The sequence below is a fragment of the Danio rerio genome, chromosome 10, assembly GCF_052040795.2.
Source record: "Danio rerio strain M-AB ecotype USA chromosome 10, GRCz13ab, whole genome shotgun sequence".
NCBI lineage: Eukaryota > Metazoa > Chordata > Actinopteri > Cypriniformes > Danionidae > Danio > Danio rerio.
The window spans coordinates 43,105,001-43,127,765 of NC_141030.1; the positions used below are offsets into that span (position 1 = coordinate 43,105,001).

The window sequence follows — 22,765 nt, forward strand, 5'->3', positions numbered from 1 at the left end:
GGGTGGAAAAAAAGAAGAACGAGTTCATCAGACGCTGTATTCGAACCGGGTTCATGATCGAACGTGTCAAAACATGTTGCCATGCGCTTCACGAGCTACGCCACAGGGGTCGCCACAGCAGAATGAACCGCCAACTTATCCAGCAAGTTTTTACGCAGCGGATGCCCTTCCAGCCGCAACCCATCCCTGGGAAACATTCACACACACATTCACACACACACTCCTACACTAGGGACAATTTAGCTTACCCAATTCACCTGTTCCGCATGTCTTTGGACTGTGGGGGAAACCGGAGCACCCGGAGAAAACCCACGCGAACGCAGGGAGAACATGCAAACTCCACACAGAAACGCCAACTGAGCCGAGGTTCGAACCAGTGACCCAGCGACCTTCTTGCTGTGAGGCGACAGCACTACCTACTGCGCCACTGCTTCGCCCACGCTGCTATAAACACTGTAAAATTTTCTGCCTTTACATCAGACCATTTCTTTTTTGATTCACTCACAGTGCGATGTTCAGACCCAACTGCGTTAACCGCGTTAGCTAAACTCTCCCACTCTATTTTTTTCTTTTGTTATTAATTCCGGAGGACAAACTTGCAAATAACACCGTTTTTCTCCGGTCTATCTCCGAAAGGAGCAACTCCAATTCACATTCTGTTCACGTTTTCTCTTTTTGCTTGCTTTTTCATTTGGTTTTGCCAAAGTAGAGTCATTAGCACAGGGCTATTCAATTGGCAGCCCGCGGGCCGAATCCGGCCCCCGAGGCACTTTGTTCCGGCCCTCCAAACAGTGTGACCAAGACATCAAACATAAATTTAGTTCAGTCAACAAACGGCCGCTATAGTTTTGAAGTTACGTGCATCTGTTCAGTAACGGCACGAGCTGCAGTTAAAGGCTGCACAGAGCGCGAGTCATCATCAGCGAGTGGTGCGGGCAGCCGAAAACATGTTTGTAGAAAAGGCTATTTGTACAATGCACTGATATCGTTTATAGGGATGTGACGATTAGCCGATTTCACTATTAACTGCGCTTTAATTCGTCACAGGTTATTAATCGTTAAGTCTTCTCTGAGCGCATTTCTGTTGCACGGAACGAAACGAAACCGCTGCAAAATGCCAAGTTGCCTGTGCGCCAGTTTTAAGTTTGAAGTACACCGAGGCTAATGTACGCACACAGGATTAACTATAGCAGCGGACGTTCCCATATCACGTCTTTTCCGCTTATAAGTTTTTTATTTCTAATGTAAGAATATATGACAATATCCGGGCGCACGCAGTAGAAAACATCTCAGGCTGAGATTGTGCATGCCTTTCAGTGCAATGTAAAGAAAAGATATGTTAGACAAATTATTATTAACATGATTATGTATGCATGAACGCAGATGGCAACAACAGTTAATCTAAATAGCTACTTACCCAATATAAAGCTTGAAATTAAATTAGGCGTGATAACCGTGAAATAATGATTATTTTTCAGATTATTTTATATAATCGTACAACCAAAATCTATAATTGTTGCATCCATAATTGTTATGCAGTTCAAAACATGACATATGAATGTGTCTGAATGTAGCCTACTTCAGCAATGCACTGCTTTTGTTGTGCTCTGAAATACAACATTTGAATGTTTGTAAAAAAAAAAAAAAAAGTTTATCGTACAATGCACTGATGTTATGTAGTTTCAAAAGACAATATATTAACATTTTAATGTAGAAAAAGCCAACGTGGGTTACTTAAGGAGCAAAATATAAAGCATGTGGACTCCTACGCAGTTGTGTCATCACTTATATAGCAAGTTAAATCTTTCCGGCCCTTCGTTTGGGATGCTTTTCATGAACCAGCCCCCATGACAAACTAAATGAATAGCCCTGCATTAGCATATTCATACGGGGGAGGAGGCAGGGAGGGGTTTTGCGCTCGTGCACGTGCGCTCAGTTTTACATTAATTCAGATGTACCAAGAGAATATGCATGGGATTCCATGTACGCAGTGGTTCATACATCTGAATTTTTAACTGCGTACGCACATTTACAGCTTTGTTTGTACGCAATGTTTTAGTATGAATTTAACGCAAGTCTTCGTACATGAGGCCCCTGGTCTATAAAATCTGTTTAATGGACTAGTCTATTTTAGATCTAATTTTATTCTTTTTTAAATATAATATTAGCCATTAGTACTTATTCTTTGGCTAATAATTTAAACTACGGTGGCAGAGAGAGCTCAAATGTGCTTATAATTCGTATTAATCTGTTGAACTCTAGGGGAGTTGAAAAACAAGCCTATTTCAAAAAAACTAAGAGGTTTGTTTGTAAAAATTCACCTTGTATTGATCGTTTTAAATGTGTTTTTTAGGTTTCAGATACAGCACACAGATCGCAGAAGTTGCAGAGGGAGACTTTGTTGATTTCAGAAGGATAAAATGTGTCAATGTAAGTCTTTACACGTACATTAAGCTTTTCAGAAAATGCCGTGCTTATATAACACACTGTTTTGGACCTAAAATGGACTGCTTTTAAAATGAGCATTAATAGTATTAATAGTAAATGAGGTGCTGTTCTAGGTGCGGATGCCCAACAGTCTGGAGTATCAGCCAGTCGAATGCCCGGTTGTGGTAAACGCAGCGGGTGCAAACTCGGGGAAGATCGCTGCCATGCTGGGCATCGGATTAGGCCCGGAGGAATCCGTATCTGGAATTCCATTTCCTGTGGAACCCAGGAAGAGGTCAAGACTCAAGATCACCTTTTGGGAATTTTCTCACAAACAGTGGCTGTATAGTTATTGGCAATGACTCACTACTTGCTTGGATGAATAAGTATTGCCAATTATTCAGAAATGTATTTTAAAAAAATATATTATTATTCATACAATTATTAATAATAGTAATCACCATCATTTGTAAAAGTAAATTATTATTCATACAAATAAATAAGCAGTAATTCTAAATATTCAGAAGTAAATGTTTAAATAATTGCATTAATATATTATTTAATTCCTAACGGATTACCTTTAGTATCACATAATTATTTAATTTTTGTTTAATTATTATATGGATTATTGTTGTTATTATTATTAACTTTATTGCCAATTATTCAAAAATGTAATTTAAAAATATATATTATTGTAAAATATTATTGTAAAAATAAATTATTATTCTTATAAATCATTTTATTTGAATTTAAATGAAAAATCAGTGGTTAAAAATATTCAAAGTAAATGTTAATCATTTTCTTTAGTATATTTTTTTTATTCCTAATGAATAACCTTTAGTATTACATAATTATTACATTTTTATTAAATATTTAGTTAGTATATAGATTATTACTATAATTATAATTAACTTTATTGTCAATTATTCAGAAATATAATAATACAAATATTATTATTAATAAAATATTGTTGTAAAAATAAGTTCAAATAAATTCATATATATGAATAATAATTTAAGTGAGCAATTAGTAGTTCTAAATATTCAGAAGGAATTTGATTGAAATAATTTTATTATTATATTATTTTCTTCCTAATGAATTACCTTTAGTATTACATAATATTATATATTTTTTTTCTTTTTTTTGTTAATGTATAGATTTTTAGTATTATTGTTATTACTAATATTATTAACTTTTATTATGATGATCATTTTAACCTTATTTAATTTTATGAATGTATTCTAAGTAACTTAATTATATATTTTATTCTACGTATATTATTAATGAAGTTTTGTTCTTTTTAAATTATAATTTAAATATTAGAACGACAATTTATTTGTAAAAGTAAATCATTATTTATAGAAAATATTTCAATTTAATTTAAATTCACAATTCTAAATATTCTGAAGTAACTAACTGTTGAAAATATGCATTAATATATAATATTACTCATTCAATTATTTTCTTTTCGGATCAGTCCCTTTTTTAATCTGGGGTCGCCACAGCGGAATGAACCGCCAACTTAGCCAGCACGTTTTATGCAGCGGATGCCCTTCCAGCCGCAACCCATCACTGGAAAACTTCCATACACACTCATTCACACACATACACTACGGACAATTTATCTCACCCAATTCACCTATAGCACATGTTTTTGGATTGTGGGTTCCTTTATTATTCAATACTTATTTACATTTTATGTATTATTCCATTTTATATATTATGTATATTTCCATTTTTTATAGATTATAATATTATTGCTTCATTCATTATTATTAGTGCTAATAATTATTATATATTATAATTAATGCTATTAAAAATTTATATTATTTAATTTATAAGTATATTCTAGTATTTTAAATTATTATAATATACAGACTTTTTTTTTTACTTTTTTTTTTTAGAAAATATATTACATTATTAAATTAAATGAAGTAAGTTTATATTAATGAGCAGTTGTAAATATTATAACTACTCCCGTTCATGCATTCATTCTCCAAACCTCTTATCCTCTGTAAGATTGATCGGATGCCGTATGCCATCACTAATTTATTATTGTCACCAAGTTATTAATTATAGTTTGTAAATTTAGCTCCAATCTAATATACAAATGATATATTATTAGTAAATCCACCGATGTCTCCTGCAGGTTTGCTTATGTGGTTCATTGCCCTGATGGACCGGGTTTGGACACTCCGTTTCTGATCGATTATTCAGGGGTTTACCTGAGGCGAGAGGGACTGGGAGGAAATTACATCGCAGGAATGTCACCAGAGGAGGTACAGACACTGAAATGGAATTAGCACCATCTGCATTCATTCATTTCACACATTTTTTTCATGATTTGATGCATGTTTTGATGCAGACAGAAGAACCGGATATCAGTAACCTGGATGTGGACCATGAGTTTTTTCAAGAGAAGGTCTGGCATCATCTGGCTCACCGAATTCCTGCTTTTGAGAAGCTGAAGGTGAGATTTAGCATGCAAAATTGTTCTTTTTTTATATGCATAATGTCTCATACAGATAGAGACTTACAGATCTTACACATGCTTCATATTTAACTGCGACTTTCAGCCATCTGTGGCATATTTTCAGTAAAATACAGTCAATGTTAAAGTAAACATGTTGCTGCATTCTGCTGTATTTGTCAGGTTTCAAGCGCGTGGGCTGGATTTTACGACTACAACACCTTTGATCAGAATGGTATTTTAGGACTGCACCCTCTAGTGGCCAACATGTACTTCGCCACAGGCTTCAGCGGTCACGGTTTACAGCAGTCTCCTGCGGTGGGACGTGCCATCGCTGAGCTCATTCTGGACAGAGGATATAAAACCATCGACCTCAGTGCTTTTGGCATCAAACGGATCATCAAGAAGAAGCCCATACTGGAGAGAAACATTGTGTGAGGAAGACGGTATGTGCAGGGAAACTCGCTGGAGAAACTGAAGCGATGTTTCAGATGGTGATTCAGTTAAGTAATGAAACAGAAACTTAGATTATTGGGAGATTAAAGGGTTAGTTCACTCAAAAATGAAGGTTCTGTTAACAATTACAACTTGTATAGCATATGTTTTACACAGCGGATGCTTTTCCGGCTGCAACCTAGTACTGGGAAACAACCATACACACTCATACACAACAGTCAATTTAGTTTATTCAATTCACCTATAGAGCATGTCTTTGGACTGTGGAGGAAACCAGAGCACCTGGAGGAAACCCACGCCAACTCGGGGAGAACATGCAAACTCCACACAGAAACGCCAACTGACCCAGTCGGGGAGTCGAACCAGCGACCTTTTTGCTGTGAGGTGATAGTGCTAACCACTGAGCCACCATACTTTACTATAGTATGGTTTAAAAACACTATAGTATTTTTTAATGTGAGTTTTCTGAACGTCTGACCATTGCTGTCTATTGAGGATGAGAGAGCTCTCTGATTTCATCTAAAATATCTTCATTTGTCTTCTGAAGATGAATGACGGGAAATTGAAAAGGCATGAGGGGTAGTAACTGACAGAATTGAGATTTTTGGGTGAACTAACCCTTTAAAGAGGAAAGTGATAAATGCTGCTGGAGTTTCAACCAAATTCACCGTGCAAAAAAATCATTGCAATACCAACAAGAGATCAGGAGATTCAGTTGCGTCTTTGAATTTGCATATATTTGAATATGCATACGACAGATTCATCTTTTAGACTGTTTTTAGGTTGCCATATTCATAAAGTTTCAGAAATGAACACCAAAAACAATCGTAAACTTTAAAAGTTTGTCTTCAAATTTAAATCAGACCTGATGGACTGAATTTTATAAATGTGTACATGTTATTGTTTGTTAATATGGATGTGAAAACGCATAAATATTGTGGAAGAGCACCAACAAAGATCCGTTTTATTCTTGCATCATTTTATTTCCTTGGGTATTTATGCTTATTTTCTAGGAGGGAAATCATGCAAAAGTTTGAGCACCCCTGATTATTACCATCATTTCAGTTTCTAATCTGCTGGCTTTTGGATGAACAACTTTTTCGTTCTGAAATACCATTTTAGTCACATAGATTATTGTTTAATACCACTCTTCTACTGAATTTGTGAAATGGCTCTGCAGCGAGCACCCTCTCACAAATAATAACTTGACTTCTAGTTGATCATTTGGAAAAGTGGCAGAAGGTTGACTTTTTTGATGAATCATCTGTTGAACTGCATCTCAATTATCACAAATACTGCAGTTACCCACATGGACCCCGCATGGACCCAAGATTCTCACAGAATTTTTTCAAGTTTGGTGAAGGAAAAATCATGGTTTGGGGTTACATTCAGTATGGGGGTGTGCGAGAGATCTGCAGAGTGGATGGCAACATCAACAGCCTGAGGTATCAAGACACTTGTGCTGCCCATTATGTTACAAACCACAGGAGAGGGCAAATTCTCCAGCAGGATGATGCTCCTGATACTTCAGCCTCCACATCAAAGCTCCTGAAAACGAAGAAGCTCAATGTGTTCCAGCATTGGCCAGCCCAGTCACCAGACATGAACATTATTGAGCATGTCCTCAGTAAGATGAAGGAGGAGGCATTGAAGATGAATCCAAAGAATCTTGATGAACTCTGGGAGTCCTGCAGGAACACTTTCTTTGCCTTTCCAGATGACTTTATTAATAAATTATGCAGATATGTATGTATGCAGTCCTCCAAGCTCATGGGGTCAGACACAATATTCATTCTTCTTCCACTGCACCATGACTTTATATTCTATACTGGACATTATTTCTGTTCAGTGACAGACCTTACTGTCCTAATGAAATCATTAAAAATCAAGGCGTGATTATATTTTATTTTGGTAAAATAAGCGTAATCTAGAGGCCTTTGCTTTTCATATAAGCCTCTTCTGTTACTAAATGATCAACTAGAAGTCAAGTTATTATTTGTTGGTCCTAAAATTGGATAGGCGACAAGACTTTTGTCAGGTAGTGTATGCTTTAATATGTATAGAATCATACATGTAAATAAAATACATATGTTCACTTACAGTAAAAGATTATTTATGTCAGTTTATTTTCACACACACACACACAGGTTTAATCAATCCAGCAGAAAATCACTTTGCATTTAAAAGGATGGACAGTTGACCCAAAAATGAAAAGTCTGTCATTATTTACTCATCCTCCATTTAATCCAAACCTGTTTGAGTTTCTTTCTTCTGTTGAACAAAAAAAAAAAAAAAGATATTTTGAGGAATGTTGAAACGGAACAACCATCCCTAATAAGGTTGCTTTTTCCTCCAACAATCTTCAAAATATCTTGTTTTGTGTTCAACAAAGTAATAAATTCATAAAAGTTTAGAACTCAAAGTGTGAGGAAATGGTAAGGAAATTTTTATTTTTGGGATGACTGTCCCTGTAAGGCACACGTATTTACAGCATCTAAATAGTCAATAAAATGTAAAGTGCCGTAGCGCTTTAAAATAAGAAAGTAAAACTATGACAGCTAAGCAATCCCAGCTAAACAAAAATGTATATTTATCCTTAAACATGCAAGTATGTAAGTAAGTTAAGTATAAAGAACCATTATTGACCTATGGAAGAACATCATATACAAATAATAATGATGAGAGAACTCAGATTTATCTCTTTGCCTTCTTCTGAAACATCTCCTTGATGGATGGACTCGCTTTGCGCTTTTCACCTGGAGAAAAAAAAACAAGCATCAACATCATAACCAAAAGTGTCAGGAAATAGTCTATATACATACATACACTCACCGGCCACTTTATTAGGTACACCTGTCCAACTGCTTATTAATGCAAATTTCTCAGTCAATCACATGGCAGCAACTCAAAGCATTTAGTCATGTAGACATGATCAAGACGATGTGCCGCAGTTCAAACCGAGCATCAGAATGGGGAAGAAAGAAGATTTAAGTGACTTTGAATGTGCCAGACGGGCTGGTCTGAGTATTTCAGAATCTGCTGATCTACTGGGATTTTCACACACAACCATCTCTAGGGTTTACAGAAAATGTTCCAAAAAAAATAAAAAATCTAGTGAGCGGCAGTTCTGTGGGCAAAATTCCTTGTTGATGCCAGAGGTCAAAGGAGAATGACCAGACTGGTTCCAGCTGATAGAAAGGCAACAGTAACTCAAATAACCACTCGTTACAACCGATGTCTGCAGAAGAGGATCTCTAAACACACAACACGACCCACCTTGAGGCGGATGGGCTAGAGTAGCAAAGGACCACAGCGGGTGCCGTCCTGTCAGCTAAGAACAGGAGAGTGAGGCTAAAATTCGCACAGGCTCACCAAAATTGGACAATAGAAAATTGGAAAAGCGTTGCCTGGTCTGCGACATTTGGATGGTTGGGTCAGAATTTGGCATCTACAACATGAAAGCATGGATCCATCCTGCTTTATCCAGGCTAGTGATGGTGGTGTATTGGTGTGGGGGATATTTTCTTGGCTCACCTTGGGCTCATTAGTTCCGTGTCAACAACACAGCCTACCTGAGTATAGTTGCTGACCATGTTTATCCTTTTATGAACACAGTGTACCCATCTTCTGATGGCTACTTCTAGCAGGATAACGCACCATATCATAAAGTGTGAATCATCTCAGACTGGTTTCTTGAACCTGACAATGAGTTCACTGTACACAAATGGCCTCCACAGTCACCAGAGCTCAATCCAATAGAGCAGCTTTCGGATGTGGTGAAACGGGAGATTCGCATGATCATGGATCTGCAGCAACTGTGATGCCATCATGTCATTATGGACTAAAATCTCTGAGGAATATTTCCAGTACCTTGTTAAATCTGTGCCACAAAGGAGGAAGGCAAAAGTTGGTCCAACCCGGTACTAGTAAGGTGTACCTAATAAAGTGGCCAGTGAGTGTAAATGTGAATAATATGAATATTTCTATGTCTAAACCATTACCTTTGTTGATGGTTTTGTCTTCTGGTGAGCGTTTCGCATATGCTGCTTTCATTCTCAGAATGTTCTTTTTATGGACAACCTCATGATCCACAATAGGACGAGGGTAGTCTTTTCCGACAATGCATCCTGCTCTCTCCTGAACACTCCGAGGAGCTTTCCAGGGTTCATAGATGTACTCGGTGGAAAACTTCTTCAGCACCGGCAGGTATTTCCTGGAAGACATGCAAGATAACATTTAGGAAATAGTTCACATAAACCATATTTTGTGTAAAATGTATGGAAGCCTGTTTCTGCCACTGAATAAATAAAATCTTTTAAAAAATTATGAAGTCAGAACTGCGAGTTAAGTTATAATTCAGAGTTCTAAAGTCGCAATTTTGAGTTATCAAGTCAGAATTGCGAGTTATAAAGTCAGACTGCAGTTATAAAGTCAGAACTGCGAGTTATTATAATTTTTTTTTTTACAATGTATTTATTTTAATTTATTTTTTTTATTCAGTTTTTTTATTAAGTATTGCACTGACGTACAAATGACGAATTGTATTTAAAGGAACACACCACTTTCTATGGAAATAGGCTTATTTTACAACCCCTATAGTTAAACTGTTGAGTTTTACCATTTTTGAATTTATATAGTGCGACGGGAGCACTTTTAGCTTAGCTTAGCATAGATCATTGAATCGGATTAGACCATTAGCATCTCGCTCAAAAAAAAAAAGTGTTTGATCATTTTCTTATTTCAAAAGTTCGCACTTAGCTGATGCTTGATAAGGTAAATGTGTGTTTGATGTGCTGTCCCAGGAGAAAGCCCTCAGTTTGGAATCCTCAAGCCTGGGGCTCCCTCCTTTAGTCAGGAGAGAGGGGAGTCTGAGCTCAGCTAGGTCTCGAGAACTCCCGTTAATTGGCTAGGAAAAGAATGGAAGAAGTTGGAGTGGATAGGGGGATTCTTCAAAAACGAAGATGACTAAGGTAAGGAGAGTGAACTATTTACGTGTATTTAGATTCATCTGATTGGTTGGTCATGTGATTGTTATTGCGAGCCCAGTGGTAGTCAATCATAAGCATGTGATCCTCTTGAAATTTCTACACTTAAGTAACACTTCTGTAGATACAACATATACTTTTTTGCATTTGAGCGAGATGCTACTGGTCTAATACAATTCAATGAAATACAATTGATGGTAAGATAAGCTAAAAGATCTCTCACCGGACACAGATATCAGCTGAATGGCTTCAATGGTAAATGGTAAAACTGAACAGGTGACTTGTAAAACGAGCCTATTTCCAAAACAAGTTAAGTGTTCCTTTAAAAATAATGTATAGTGTACCCTAAATTAAAAATGGATCACTCCACAATATTTCCACTATTCACCGATCACAATTTTGAATAAGAATAAAGCAAAATTTAACAATCTTAATACAAAAGGAGGCGTAAAGTTGTTCTAAGGCAGGGGTGTCCGAACTCAATCCTGGATGGCTGGTGTCCTTGAATGTTTAAATCCAACCCCAATCAGACACACCTGGGCCCATACTAGGCTTTAGAAACATTTGTGTAGATGCGATTAAAGCAAGTTGGAGCTAAAATCTGCAGGACTCTCCAGCTCCGGCTCTCCAGGATTGAGTTTGGACACCACTGGTCTACGAGGTCGGATGCATGTACACAAATTGCAAAAAACTTGGGATAAACTGGATTCATTTAAAGGGATAGTAAAGGAAATAAAAATGCAGTTATTATTTATTCAACCTCCCCTTGGTCTAAACTAGTTTGAGTTTTCTTTCTTACGCTGAATACAAAGGAAGATATTTTGAAGAATGCTGGGGGGAAACAGCTATTACTTCCATAGTATTTTTTGTTCTTACAATGGATGTTTGGCTGCTTTTCCCCCAACATGATTCAGAGTATCTTTTGTGTTAACAGAAGAAATACATTAGAGAAAATGGGCTGCATGGTGGCGCAGTGGGTAGACCAATCGTGTTAGTGGAGTTTGCATGTTCTCCCTGTGTTCATGTGGATTTCCTGCGGGTGCTCCGGTTTCCCCCACAGTCTAAAAACATGCAGTACAGGTAGGGTAAATTAAATTGTCCATTGTGTATGAGTGTGAAGGAGTGTGTATGAATGTGTCCCAGTGATGGGTTGCAGCTGGAAGTGCATCCGCTGTGTAAAACATGTGCATTAATAAAAGGACTAAGCCGAAAATAAAATGAATGAATGATAAATGAGGATATTTTGGGGTGAACTATCTCTTTAAACTAAACCAAAAAAACAGCAGCGTGTGTGAAATTAGCAACAAAAGGATGTCTATTTTACAAAAGGAGTATCAAAATAAAACAAAACATGACTTATATTAAGAATGCAGATAAAAACTAACTTAATGTAATCCCCATGTTTGTCTGTTTTCTTTCCAAAGGCGATAGGAGAGTAAACTCGGAAGTACTGATGGAAGAACGTGCTGGCGGAGAGCCACTGCCAGTTTCCTGCATTCAGCGACCAATCAGAATCCAGCAGCAGCTCCTCGAACACCTTCAGATGAGAGTGAACAGGTTTATGATGATATCTGAACCAAGCTTATTTTAGTAAACAAAGACTAAAACTACTGGCCAAAAAGGCATTTTTGTTATAGCTGAAATCAAATAAATCACAATAAATGGAAAAATACAACTTTCAAAAGTCACTGGACAAAAGTACTGAAATAAAATTATGATTAGCAAAAATAATAACAATTGTTTTCAGAATTAATAAGCGCTCATTCTGTGGCAGAAAACTGACCTTAGATGTAGCAGCAATAAATGGCAAAAATAAAATTTCATCTTTTCTTAAAAAATGTTAACTAAAAACACGATCTTTAAATAAATATTTGTCTTAATTCTTAGTTCAGTGTCTGTTCAAGCTATCAATTTACTTTTATTACTAAGAGATTTGCACAAAAGTTAATGTAAGCTGTGTTAACTCTCCAATGCGGTGTTCACACTAGAATATTCACATAAATAGACGCGTGAACATTTTGAGTTTATGCATTTCATTCATTCATTTTCTTTTCGGCTTAGTCCCTTTATTAATCTGGGGTCGCCACAGCAGAATGAACTGCCAACTTATCCAGCACGTTTTTACACAGCGGATGCCCTTCCAGTTGCAACCCATCTTTGGGAAACATCCACACACTTATTTACACACACACACACACACACACACGTACACTACGGACAATTTAGCTTACCCAATTCACCTGTACCGCATGTCTTTGGACTGTGGTGAAAACCGGAGAAACTCGTGATCTTCTACAAGCGATCTTCTAGCTGTGAGACGACAGTACTACCTACTGTGTCACCCTACACATTTCATTTGCGCATCGAATTCACTTCATTCACGCGTCAAATTCACCTCACAATAGATTCAGATTTGCATCATGGGCAGGGCTTCTGTCTGCCTGGTGACTAGTTTCGTTGCTAAATGGCTAACATGGATTTTATTAAGATAGTACTTGTGCGTTATGTGCTTTTGGAAGGGTGAAAAACATCGTATTTTCATTCGGTGCCATGTCTGAATCCACTAGATCCTTCAGAGGTGCACCCAACTATTGAGTTCATCAACTCCACAAACTATACCTGGATGATAGAAGCTTTCAGCAGTGCTTTAGGCCTAGCCCAGCCCAGTTTGATAAACTGTTGTCTATTGTCAGCTTGAGGATATCCCCCCTCAGGATACCAACAACAGGCACTACGTCATTATCAAGCTCCTACCAGAACAAGCTCCTGATTGGTTAATGCGGCGCGAATGTCCGCTGTAGTTCAAATTTTCCAACTCAAGTGATTCGTGTAAAATGGTCAACTCATGAATCATTTCCTAATTTCTGTTTAATGAAAATATTTTTCCAACACATTTCTAATCATAATAGTTTTAATAACTCATCTCTAATAACTGATTTATTTTATCTTTGCCATGAAGACAGTAAATAATAGTTGACTAGATATTTTTCAAAACCCTTCTATACAGCTTAAAGTGACATTTAAAGGCTTAACTAGGTTAATTAAGCAAGTTAGAGTAATTAGGCAAGTCACTGTATAATAAAAAAAGAAAAGAAAAAATTCCTTGCTCTGCTAAACATCATTTGGTAAATATTTGAACAAGAAAAAAAAAAGTTTGCAGGAGGGCAAATAATTCTGGCTTCAACTGTATAGAAGTGTCAAAGAAGTTATATAAAATGTTCACAATATATTCATCAAATTTAAACGTAGTGTCAAAATAAAAACTAATTTAAATACATAACTATAATAGCCTTGGTCTGAACTATCAGTGTTTTTCATAGCTAGTAAACAGGCCCAACACAAACCTTCTGGCCCTCCTCCCAGCTGATCCACAAGTCACCTCGGGTCAGAAAACATGCGACCGCGTGCCGGGCCAGATGGTGGATCCAGCCCTCCTGTCGTAACTGAGTCATGATGGCGTCAATGAAGGGAAACCCGGTCCGAGCCTGAATTCACACAATCAACATTTAGACTATAAACAAAGTTCATCAAAATGGAGATCAGTTAAAACAATGTTATACATTACCTGAAAAAAATCTTGTTGACTATCCAAGTTTACCATGAACAATTAATAACTTGACTTCTAGTTGATCAATTGGTATTAGAAGTGGCTTATATGAAAGGCAAAGGCCTCTACACTTATTTTATCAAAATAAAATATGATCATGCCTTGATTTTTAATTATTAAATTAGGACAGTAAGTTCTGACTTTGCTAAGACAAAAGTCTTGTCACTTAATGGAATAATGTCCAGTATAGAATATAAAGTCCTGCTGCAGTGGAAACAGAATGAATATTGTGTCTGACTCCATCATGAGCTTGGAGGACTGCATCCATACATCTCTGCAATGACTCAAATCACTGATTAATAACATCATCTGGAATGACAAAAAGTGTTCTTGCAGGACTCCCAGAGTTCATTAAGATACTTTGGATTCATCTTCAATGCCTCCTCCTTCATCTTACCCCAGACATGCTCAATAATGTTCATGTCTGGTGACTGGATGGCCAATCTTGGAGCACCTTGACCTTCTTTATTTTCAGGAACTTTGATGTGAGGGCTGAAGTATGAGGAGTGCTATCCTGCTGAACAATTTGCCGTCTCCTGTGGTTTGTGATGCAATGGGCAGCACAAATGACTTGGTACCCCAGGCTGTTGATGTTGCCATCCACTCTGCACTCGCATCCTCACAACACATGCAAATACAGAAACGCACTACAAATAGTGCAGACCACAACCGAACCCCCAAAAAAGTGACGAATGCAACTGCTTTCTGTTTAGAGTCAGTGGTGTTGTCGGAGATCTAAAAGATGAGGGTTTTTTTGTTCATTTTATCATCCTGGTTGTACGCTTCCTTTTTATATAAAGCGATGTTCTGTATGTGCATGTGTTGAGGGAATTTATAAATTGTCTAATTGATATCTTAGTTGCTCTTAATTTTAGGCCCCTAAAACTCAGTTTACACTAATACGTTTTAGTTTTAAAATGCATAAGTTTAGCTACGGTTACGCCTTCTGTCCACACTCCCCCAGAGTCTTTGAGCCCCAAAAACAGATTATTTTAAAAATGCTGAGAAGTCCGTTTTCATTTTAAATGCGCATCCAACGCTTCATTTTTGACGTTCCGTGTCAGGGTGGATGAGGGAAAATGAACACATCTGAAAACGGAGCCGTGGCTGCAGACAGTTGCCATCTGGATCTTTTCCCTCAATAATAAGTTCACAATGTTCAGTCTTGCATCCTTTCCTTAAGTTCAAACTTTGCAAGAGCCTCCACCGCTGAGACTGCAGCTCTGCACAAGACTTTTGGCCAGCAGAGAAATTAAAATGGTCGTGCCCATCTGAGTCTGGTTTCTCTCAAGGTTTTTTTTTTCTTCACTCTCCTATCTGTGAAGTTTTTTTTCCCCTCTCCGCTGTCGCCACTGGCTTGTATGGTTCAGGATCGTTAAAGCTACACATCGATGAATTGGCTCTTCAGTGTTTGGAGTCTCAGTAATGATTTAAACCACACTGAACCAAGCTAAACTGAACTGAACTTAAACACTAAAAACTGAACTACCATGATCCAGTTACTATGACCATTTATGTGAAACTGCTTTGACACAATCTACATTGTAAAAGCGCTATACAAATGAAGCTGAATTGAATTGATATGGCTAACAAACTCCCGAGGACACATCGGGTAAAAACAGTGTATTTTATAACACCATTCACATCACCCAGGCTATGTTGTTTCACTTTCTCAACAATAAAATAAAAACATGCTATTAGGAACTGCCTATTTACATTTTGATATTAACTTAACAGACATTAAAAATGTTAAGCCGTTGTGTAGCTACATATTTATATGACCGTCATCTTCACTGTATGCATAATAATAACAAAACAGAGCCTAATTAGCAGTACATTTGAGCTCTCTATACGTTGTGTTCCATTTGAGATCGTCAAAATTACTTTGTGATAAACCATAAATGTACTTTGTTATTATATTTTGAAAGCACTATAAGCTTATATAAGCTAACTTTACCTCTCTCCATGCTGCGAGGTGCTCAGGATTGTTGTCCCAGTCCACCTGCACACAGGCAGAGTTTCCCTCCATTTTGTTGAAGTTTGGGATCCCGACGGCAGTCGTGTAGAAAAACTCTCTCCACAGCAGCTGGCCATGCAGAGAAACCGGAGGATCAGAGTGTGTCTTCTGCAAAAAAACAACACACTTTCAGCCACACCAGGATCATGAACAGGTACAGGTGTCCTATTATACTTTATTTTTTATTATTTTAAATCAGGTGTATTTGCAATTTTGCATTAACTAAATAGCATTCATCAAATAGCAGAGAACTTCATTCCTGAATGTGTCTATAAAATAGCTCAAAATTGTATAAATGATTGAATATAGCATGCTGTAAATGCCCTTGTTGCCCATTCATTTTGTGTGTCTTTTTAAGGGGGACCTATTATGCCTGTTTTACAAGATGTAAAATAAGTCTTTGATGTCCCTGGAGTGTGTATGTGAAGTTTCAGCTCAAACTACCACACAAATAATGTTTTATAACTATTTGAAAATTACCCTTTTAGGCTTTGATCCTAATTCTGCCTTTTTGGTGACTGTCGCTTTAAATTCAAATGAGATTGTGCTCTTTTCAAAAGAGGGTGGAGTTACAGATGTCTGAGTGTCAGCATAGTGGCAGATTCAAAAACAAGACTAACGTCCTATGCTAATGAGGGAGAGATCATCACTACTGGGCGGGGCTTTCCTAATCTAAAGAACCCAACAATGAATGTCAAAGTGTTTCTGCAGACTGTTTTTATCAAGCTTTTGCATTAGATATTACAGCAACAACTAACAAAATATAAACGTGCGTTTTTGCAGCCTTGTCGATCACACATGCACTCAAGTTGACAAATTACTAATGTAACTCAAGCAGGCACACACCCCTCTGTACACGTCTGCGAGCCTCCACCAGAAGGTGCGTGCAGACAAGCAGCCGAACCGGACGTAGGGGCTCAGGACGGTGGTGCTAGGGATCAAGGAGTTTGGGGACGTCTTTGGCTTCTCAAACTTGCACACCCAGTTCTACAAAAAAAAAAATAAATAAATAAATAAAAATGATTACTTAAATGGCAGGAATGACTTTTATATTGTAATAAATGGTATATTCGCTTGATGTAGCTACTCAAGTAAAAAACAAATAATAATAATTAGTATTCGACACGTCATAGGATTTCTGGAAAATCACAGTTTTTTTTAAAAGCTCTATTACATAAGTTAAGGGAATTGTTGTTGTTATTTTGTCGAAGTCATAGAATATCAAGAATCACTTTAAACTTTAGTTTCCATTTATCAAAATGTTATTTTTCTGTACCATTTTCCTTTGTTTTGAGACTGTTATGGTGGCACAAGATTTTGTTTTAATTATCCATTGCTGTTCTTATAATGGCTATTAAAGGCATACAAAATGACATTCAAGGTTAAATTGTTATAAGAATGTTTTATTATTTGTACTAGTCATTTTAATATAATATTATTAATACATAAGCACAACAGTGACTTGTTTTTTTTTTGCTTCATTAGATGTCATGAAAATTCAACATTTTAGTATAAGAAACTAAAGGAAATGTCAGGGAATATGATATTTGGCTTTGTTGTGAATTTCTCTAGTCTGGCTCAGGGCACCAAACAGTTGTGAAATTCTAAGACGAGCCCAAAAAACCAGGGAGAACTTTCGGTATCTTCAAAGCAGATTCCTTTTAATAAGAAGAACTCAGCATAACTGTGGCGTCATCGAAAGAAACTCTCAATTGGTACAACAGACACTCCGTTTAAATACATTTGTTACATGTCGGTGGAGACGGTCTAAAACAAAGCATGCAAATGAAGTGTTGTTGTCGGCAGGGTAACATGTTTTTCCAGGCCCGATCTCATCAGCATATAAGTACCCATTCGGGATACATTTTAGCATTAAAACAGTGTGCTAATGATGTTCCGGAGACAGAAACCGCCCGATCAGTTGATCGACTGGAGAAAAAAATAGACACTGCTGTGCTGTGAAACTGACAATTTGCATAATCTAACATTTTATTATTATTTATTGCTATCATAATAATACTATCACTGTAATTATTATTTATTGCATTGTCATTGGAATCACCAAATGTTGATCTCAGTTATATACAATTATACATTCCATTTATATACAGTTGAGTTTTTAGCCTTCCTGTCTATTTTTTCCCCCAATTTCTGTTTAACGGAAACTATTTTTCTCAACACATTTCTAAAGATCATAGTTTTCAGAACTCATTTCTGATAACTGATTTATGATGACAGGACATAACATTTGACTAGATATTTTTCAAGACACTATTCAGCATTCAGCTGTAAGCGACATTTAAATGCTTAAACAGGTTAATTAGGTGAGCTCGAGTAATTAGGCAAATAGTTGGATAATGATGGTTTGTTCTGTAGAAGTTCATGAATATTATTAAAAGCGGCTATTAATTTTGAGGTTAAAATAGTTTTAAATATTTTGTTTTTATTCTAGTCAAAATAAAACCAACAAGACTTTCTCCAGAAGAACAATTATTATAGGAAATACTTCAAAAAGTTCCTTGCTTTGTTAAACATCATGTGGGAAATATTTGAAAAAGAAAAAAAAAATCCACAGGAGGGTTAATAATCTTGACTTCAACTGTGTGTATACATTATTTTAGAATTATTTGTGTATTTATCATGTCAGGCTTTAGATTTTCAAATAACATAAATATACTTCTGCTGCCTGTGAAATGTGTTGGGGGCTTGTACCGTTCTCTCCATGTGCTCATCTAGTCTGCGCAGAGCTTCCTGTTCACCACCCGGGAACAAATGTGGCCCTAAGGATGACGTATCCAGTCCAAGATCCTCAAGAGTTGGGATCCCAAACTTTTCTTCATGATCATCAGAAAGTGGAGTGGACACACCTTCCAGAGAGACAAGCATTACATAACGGAGAAACCCAATTATGAATAATTTAACAAGCATTCCTAAAAGATATCCTTGTTGTACCTCGCATGTCCTCGTTGGTTGGAGCAGGAATGGGTTTTTTAGGGTGACCCATGGCCTTCACCACACTTTGCAAGCGAATGTAGGTCATGGGAGTCTTGCCATTGTTCTCATCGATAATTCTGTTTGAGAACGCAGGTGAGTATCTGAATTTCATTAGAGTCTGATTGACAGATTCTACCATGTTACCTGTCGATGTTGTAGAGAGTATGAGAAATCTTTGGAGTAACTTCCACGCCGTATTCCTTGGCCAGCTTCATGACTTCTTTGTCTCTGCTCTGACTGTACGGCTCTGTATCAACCTCGAAAGTCAAACGAGTGATCTTCCATTGCTTAAAGAGCTTTGGGAGAACCTCTGTGGGCGACCCTCTGACGACAAAGAGCCTGGAGATGCATGAAACTACATATAAGCATGTTGCATGAGGAAAAAGCATATTTAAGTCTGTGTGAAATCAAAACGTGCAATGTTTATTTTGCTAACTCACATTGTCATTCTTTAGGTGAACTATTAATCTGCAAGTTAATCCACTGAATTTTTTTTTTGGTAATCTTCAATTAAATCTGAGCATTTACTTCTGTATTAGGAGAGGTGGTTCTTCTCTGTTGTTGTCAGTTTGACTGCTTTAGCCACAATAATCTTTTAAAGATTTATCTTTGGCCTTTTTGCGTTTATTGGAACAGTATTGAGACAGGAAGAGAAGTTGGAGAGAGAGAGAGAGAGAGAGGGAGGGGTGTAGGGTAAGGAAATGTCCTCGAGCCGGGACTCGAACTCGGGACGCCCTGATGTGCTACTGCACCATATGTCAGCACGCTAACCACTAGGCTACTGCGCCGACAAAGCCACAATATTCTTAACCCCACCCCTTTTAGCATTAGTGTGCTATGAGGGAATGATGTGCAAAAGGAAGCTCCACCCCCTACTCAATATTCGGTTTTAGTTGGAAGTACATCATGCGTCTCAAACTCGATTCCTGGAGGGCCGCAGCTCTGCACAGTTTTGCTTCAACCTTAAGCTAATCAAGGTGTTCAAGACTACTAGGAACTATTAAGAAGGTATGCTTAATAGTTTGGAGGTGGAAATCCTCAGAGATGTGGCCCTCCAGGAATTGAGTTTGAGACCACTGAAGTTCATCAACATGCTGAAATAAAAGCCAGTTCGCGCAGACTTTAAACTCCATACCTTGAGTTGAGTTTCTTCAGACTGGAGTCCAGATCCTTGAGGGCTTCAATGAGAAATCTCCATCGATTAATGCCGATGCGAGTGTTTTTGGGGAACCAGGGGTCCAGCAGGAACAGGGGGTAGATGTGTCTACAGTCTTTCAGAGCAGCGATCAGAGCAGGGTTATCATGCAAACGCAGCCCCTTGCGGAACCAGTGAATGGTGTTATGGCTCATCGTTGTCGCCTTTGGACTATGGAGACCTCCACACTATTAGAAAGACCGAAAAGACAACGGAAAAAAGGATTGTAAGTTTACTCAAGTTCAGCTACAACAGGGTTGCCCAAAATCAGTCCTGGAGAGGCGGAGACTAGGGTTGTCATGATACTGGAATTCGAAACTAATCACAATACTGAAATTTTTAAAGCGGCCATTTCCCGTAAACATTTGAGCGCTGTTGAGAATGTTCTTAAATCTTGATTTGCAATTGCATTTACTTGCTTAACAGAAACGACTGTGATTGGCGTGAAGGTCATCAGTTCATCGAACTCACCGCTGTTAACCATTTAAACACAGACTAGGTATGCAACTATTATAGATTTTGGTTGTACAATTATAGTCCGAGGAATAATAACGATTTCGTGATTATTATGCATTCATTGATTTCAAAACGGAGACACGGTGGCGCAGTGGGTAGTACGTTTACCTCACAGCAAGAAGTTCACTGGTTCGAGCCTCGACTGGGCCCGTTGCCGTTTCTGTGTTGCATGTTTCAGTTTGCATGTTCTCCCCATGATTGCGTAGGTTTCCTCCGGGTGCTCCGGTTTCCCCCACAAATCCAAAGACATGTAATATTGGGTAGGCTAAATTGTCCGTAGTGTATGAGTGTGAATGAGTGTGTATGGATGTTTCCCAGTGATGGGTTGCAGCTGGAAAGGCATCCACTGCGTAAAACATGTGCTGGATAAGTTTGGCGGTTCATTCCGCTATGGCAGCCGAGGGTTAATAAACCCGGAGGGCCGGTGTCCAGCAAAGTTTAGTTTCAACCCCAATCAGACACACCTGGCCTAGCTAATTAACCATTTACTAGGCTTTCTAGAAACATCCTTGCATGTGTGTTGAGGCAAGTTGGAGCTAAAATCTGCAGGACACCGGCCCTCCAGGACCAAGTTTGGACACCCCTGGACTAAGCCAAAAAGAAAATGAATGAATGATTTCAAAACACTACGAGTTTAGAATATCAAATGAAAAATTCCTTATATTTTACAGTAAAAATAAATGACAGGTTAGAGTTCACCAAGCTTGAACTTTGCACAGCTGCAACCTGTGAAACCTAACGCATGACCCCGCGTTTCTGGTCTGACGCATTCGCGTGCGTTTGAATGTAAGTCTATGGGGAAAAAAGTCAAGTGTGACCGCAGCTTTACCTGTTTTTCAAACAAGCCTAAAGGGCTTAATTAGTTTGATCAGGTGTGTTTAATTAGGGTTGGAACTAAACTGTGCAGGGCTGCGGCTCTTCTGGAAATGAGTTTAACATCCCTGATCTAACTAATGCTGTGACGACGACTTAATATTTGGGCAATAATTCCAAAATGAATGTCTAACCATTATAAAATATTAATGATGATGAAGATTATAAGAATACTACTAACAATTAATTACATTTCTCATTACCATGCTACTTGGAATTTGCTTGAATGTGAGTTATCCACTTGATAAAAACACTGCAAAAACACTTTGACTGACATCCATGAGCTAATGAGCCCCGCCCATAAACTATAATCTGCCCTCTTAAAGGTAAATTCAGCCCAAAAAATGGATATTCTGTAATCAACATCGCTTATTATTAGAAATTGGGACGCAGTTGTACCAGCTTAGATGTACCATTTTAGTGTGCACATTAAATTAAATGGAGAAAAGTTTTTTTTTTTTTTTTACACAAAAATTAAGGATAATAAATAAATGTGTTTGTCTAACGTTGCTTTAATAATTCAAATAGCGTTAGGAAAAGGAATGGTCAAATATATAGGTGAAATAGTGTTTCATTTCAGTTATAACAGATATAGTAGTAAAAACTGAACGTTATTATTTGGACCTACGTTAAAACACATAAAAATAAAAGAATAGTTTTTACTTATTGTTTCTTGCTGATGAACAGAATCCTTAAAATGTATTTTATTATACTACCAAATGATAAATATTCCAAACGTGCCAAACATTTGTTTTACTTTAAGCCACTTTATTATTTATTTTTCTAGTGTTTTGTGTATTAAGTCCAAGACAAGTTTCCTGAAAAGTACAAGTAAATATAACTCAACTTATATAGTAAAAGTATTTGATCTCTTTTTATTATTAACATTATTATTATTTTGGATTCAAAGTTTTACCCGTGCATCGTTCAACATTATTATTAGGTTCCTCGTACATTAACGTTAATTTCCATCGCTTGGTTGCGTCTATGTAATCAAACATAGAGACATTCTGAGACAACAATGCGTTATAACTCAACTCTGCATGCTCTTTAGCTATTTTAATTAATATATATTCATATATTTGTCAGTACTTACGAGTCTTCTGATTACGTGAGCTCTGCTTTGCGTTTTGTAACAGCTTCCCTGGCGTTACAAAAGATGTGTATTTCAAGCAGCACGTGTCCGACGTGTTCAGCCAATCAGTGACTGTTTACATGACACCCC

General features: G+C 37.3%; 2 protein-coding genes across 4 annotated transcripts in view; one reads left to right on the forward strand and one right to left on the reverse strand.

The window, feature by feature from the left end:
- foxred1 (FAD-dependent oxidoreductase domain containing 1) overlaps nucleotides 1–12,075 on the forward strand; it is a 22,612-nt gene extending 10,537 nt beyond the window's left edge. The window contains exons 7-12 of one of the 2 annotated variants that reach the window (XM_087269531.1): nucleotides 2,354–2,430; nucleotides 2,562–2,722; nucleotides 4,577–4,706; nucleotides 4,793–4,897; nucleotides 5,081–5,343; nucleotides 11,763–12,075. In XM_087269531.1, coding sequence (XP_087125657.1) covers nucleotides 2,354–2,430; nucleotides 2,562–2,722; nucleotides 4,577–4,706; nucleotides 4,793–4,897; nucleotides 5,081–5,335 — 728 coding nt within the window. In that variant the 3' untranslated portion in view covers nucleotides 5,336–5,343; nucleotides 11,763–12,075. 2 annotated transcript variants of the gene reach the window in all.
- cry5 (cryptochrome circadian regulator 5) lies at nucleotides 7,383–22,683 on the reverse strand. Of its 2 annotated transcripts, XM_087269865.1 has the most exons (11): nucleotides 22,637–22,683; nucleotides 20,092–20,339; nucleotides 19,101–19,295; nucleotides 18,915–19,033; nucleotides 18,675–18,829; nucleotides 16,809–16,949; nucleotides 15,903–16,070; nucleotides 13,683–13,823; nucleotides 11,724–11,875; nucleotides 9,355–9,566; nucleotides 7,383–8,109 (listed from the first exon to the last, which is right to left on the reverse strand). In XM_087269865.1, exons 2-11 carry the CDS (start codon nucleotides 20,304–20,306, stop codon nucleotides 8,048–8,050), a joined length of 1,560 nt encoding a protein of 519 aa, XP_087125991.1. In that variant the 5' UTR covers nucleotides 20,307–20,339; nucleotides 22,637–22,683; the 3' UTR covers nucleotides 7,383–8,047.
- Nucleotides 22,684–22,765: the final 82 nt, after the last annotated feature.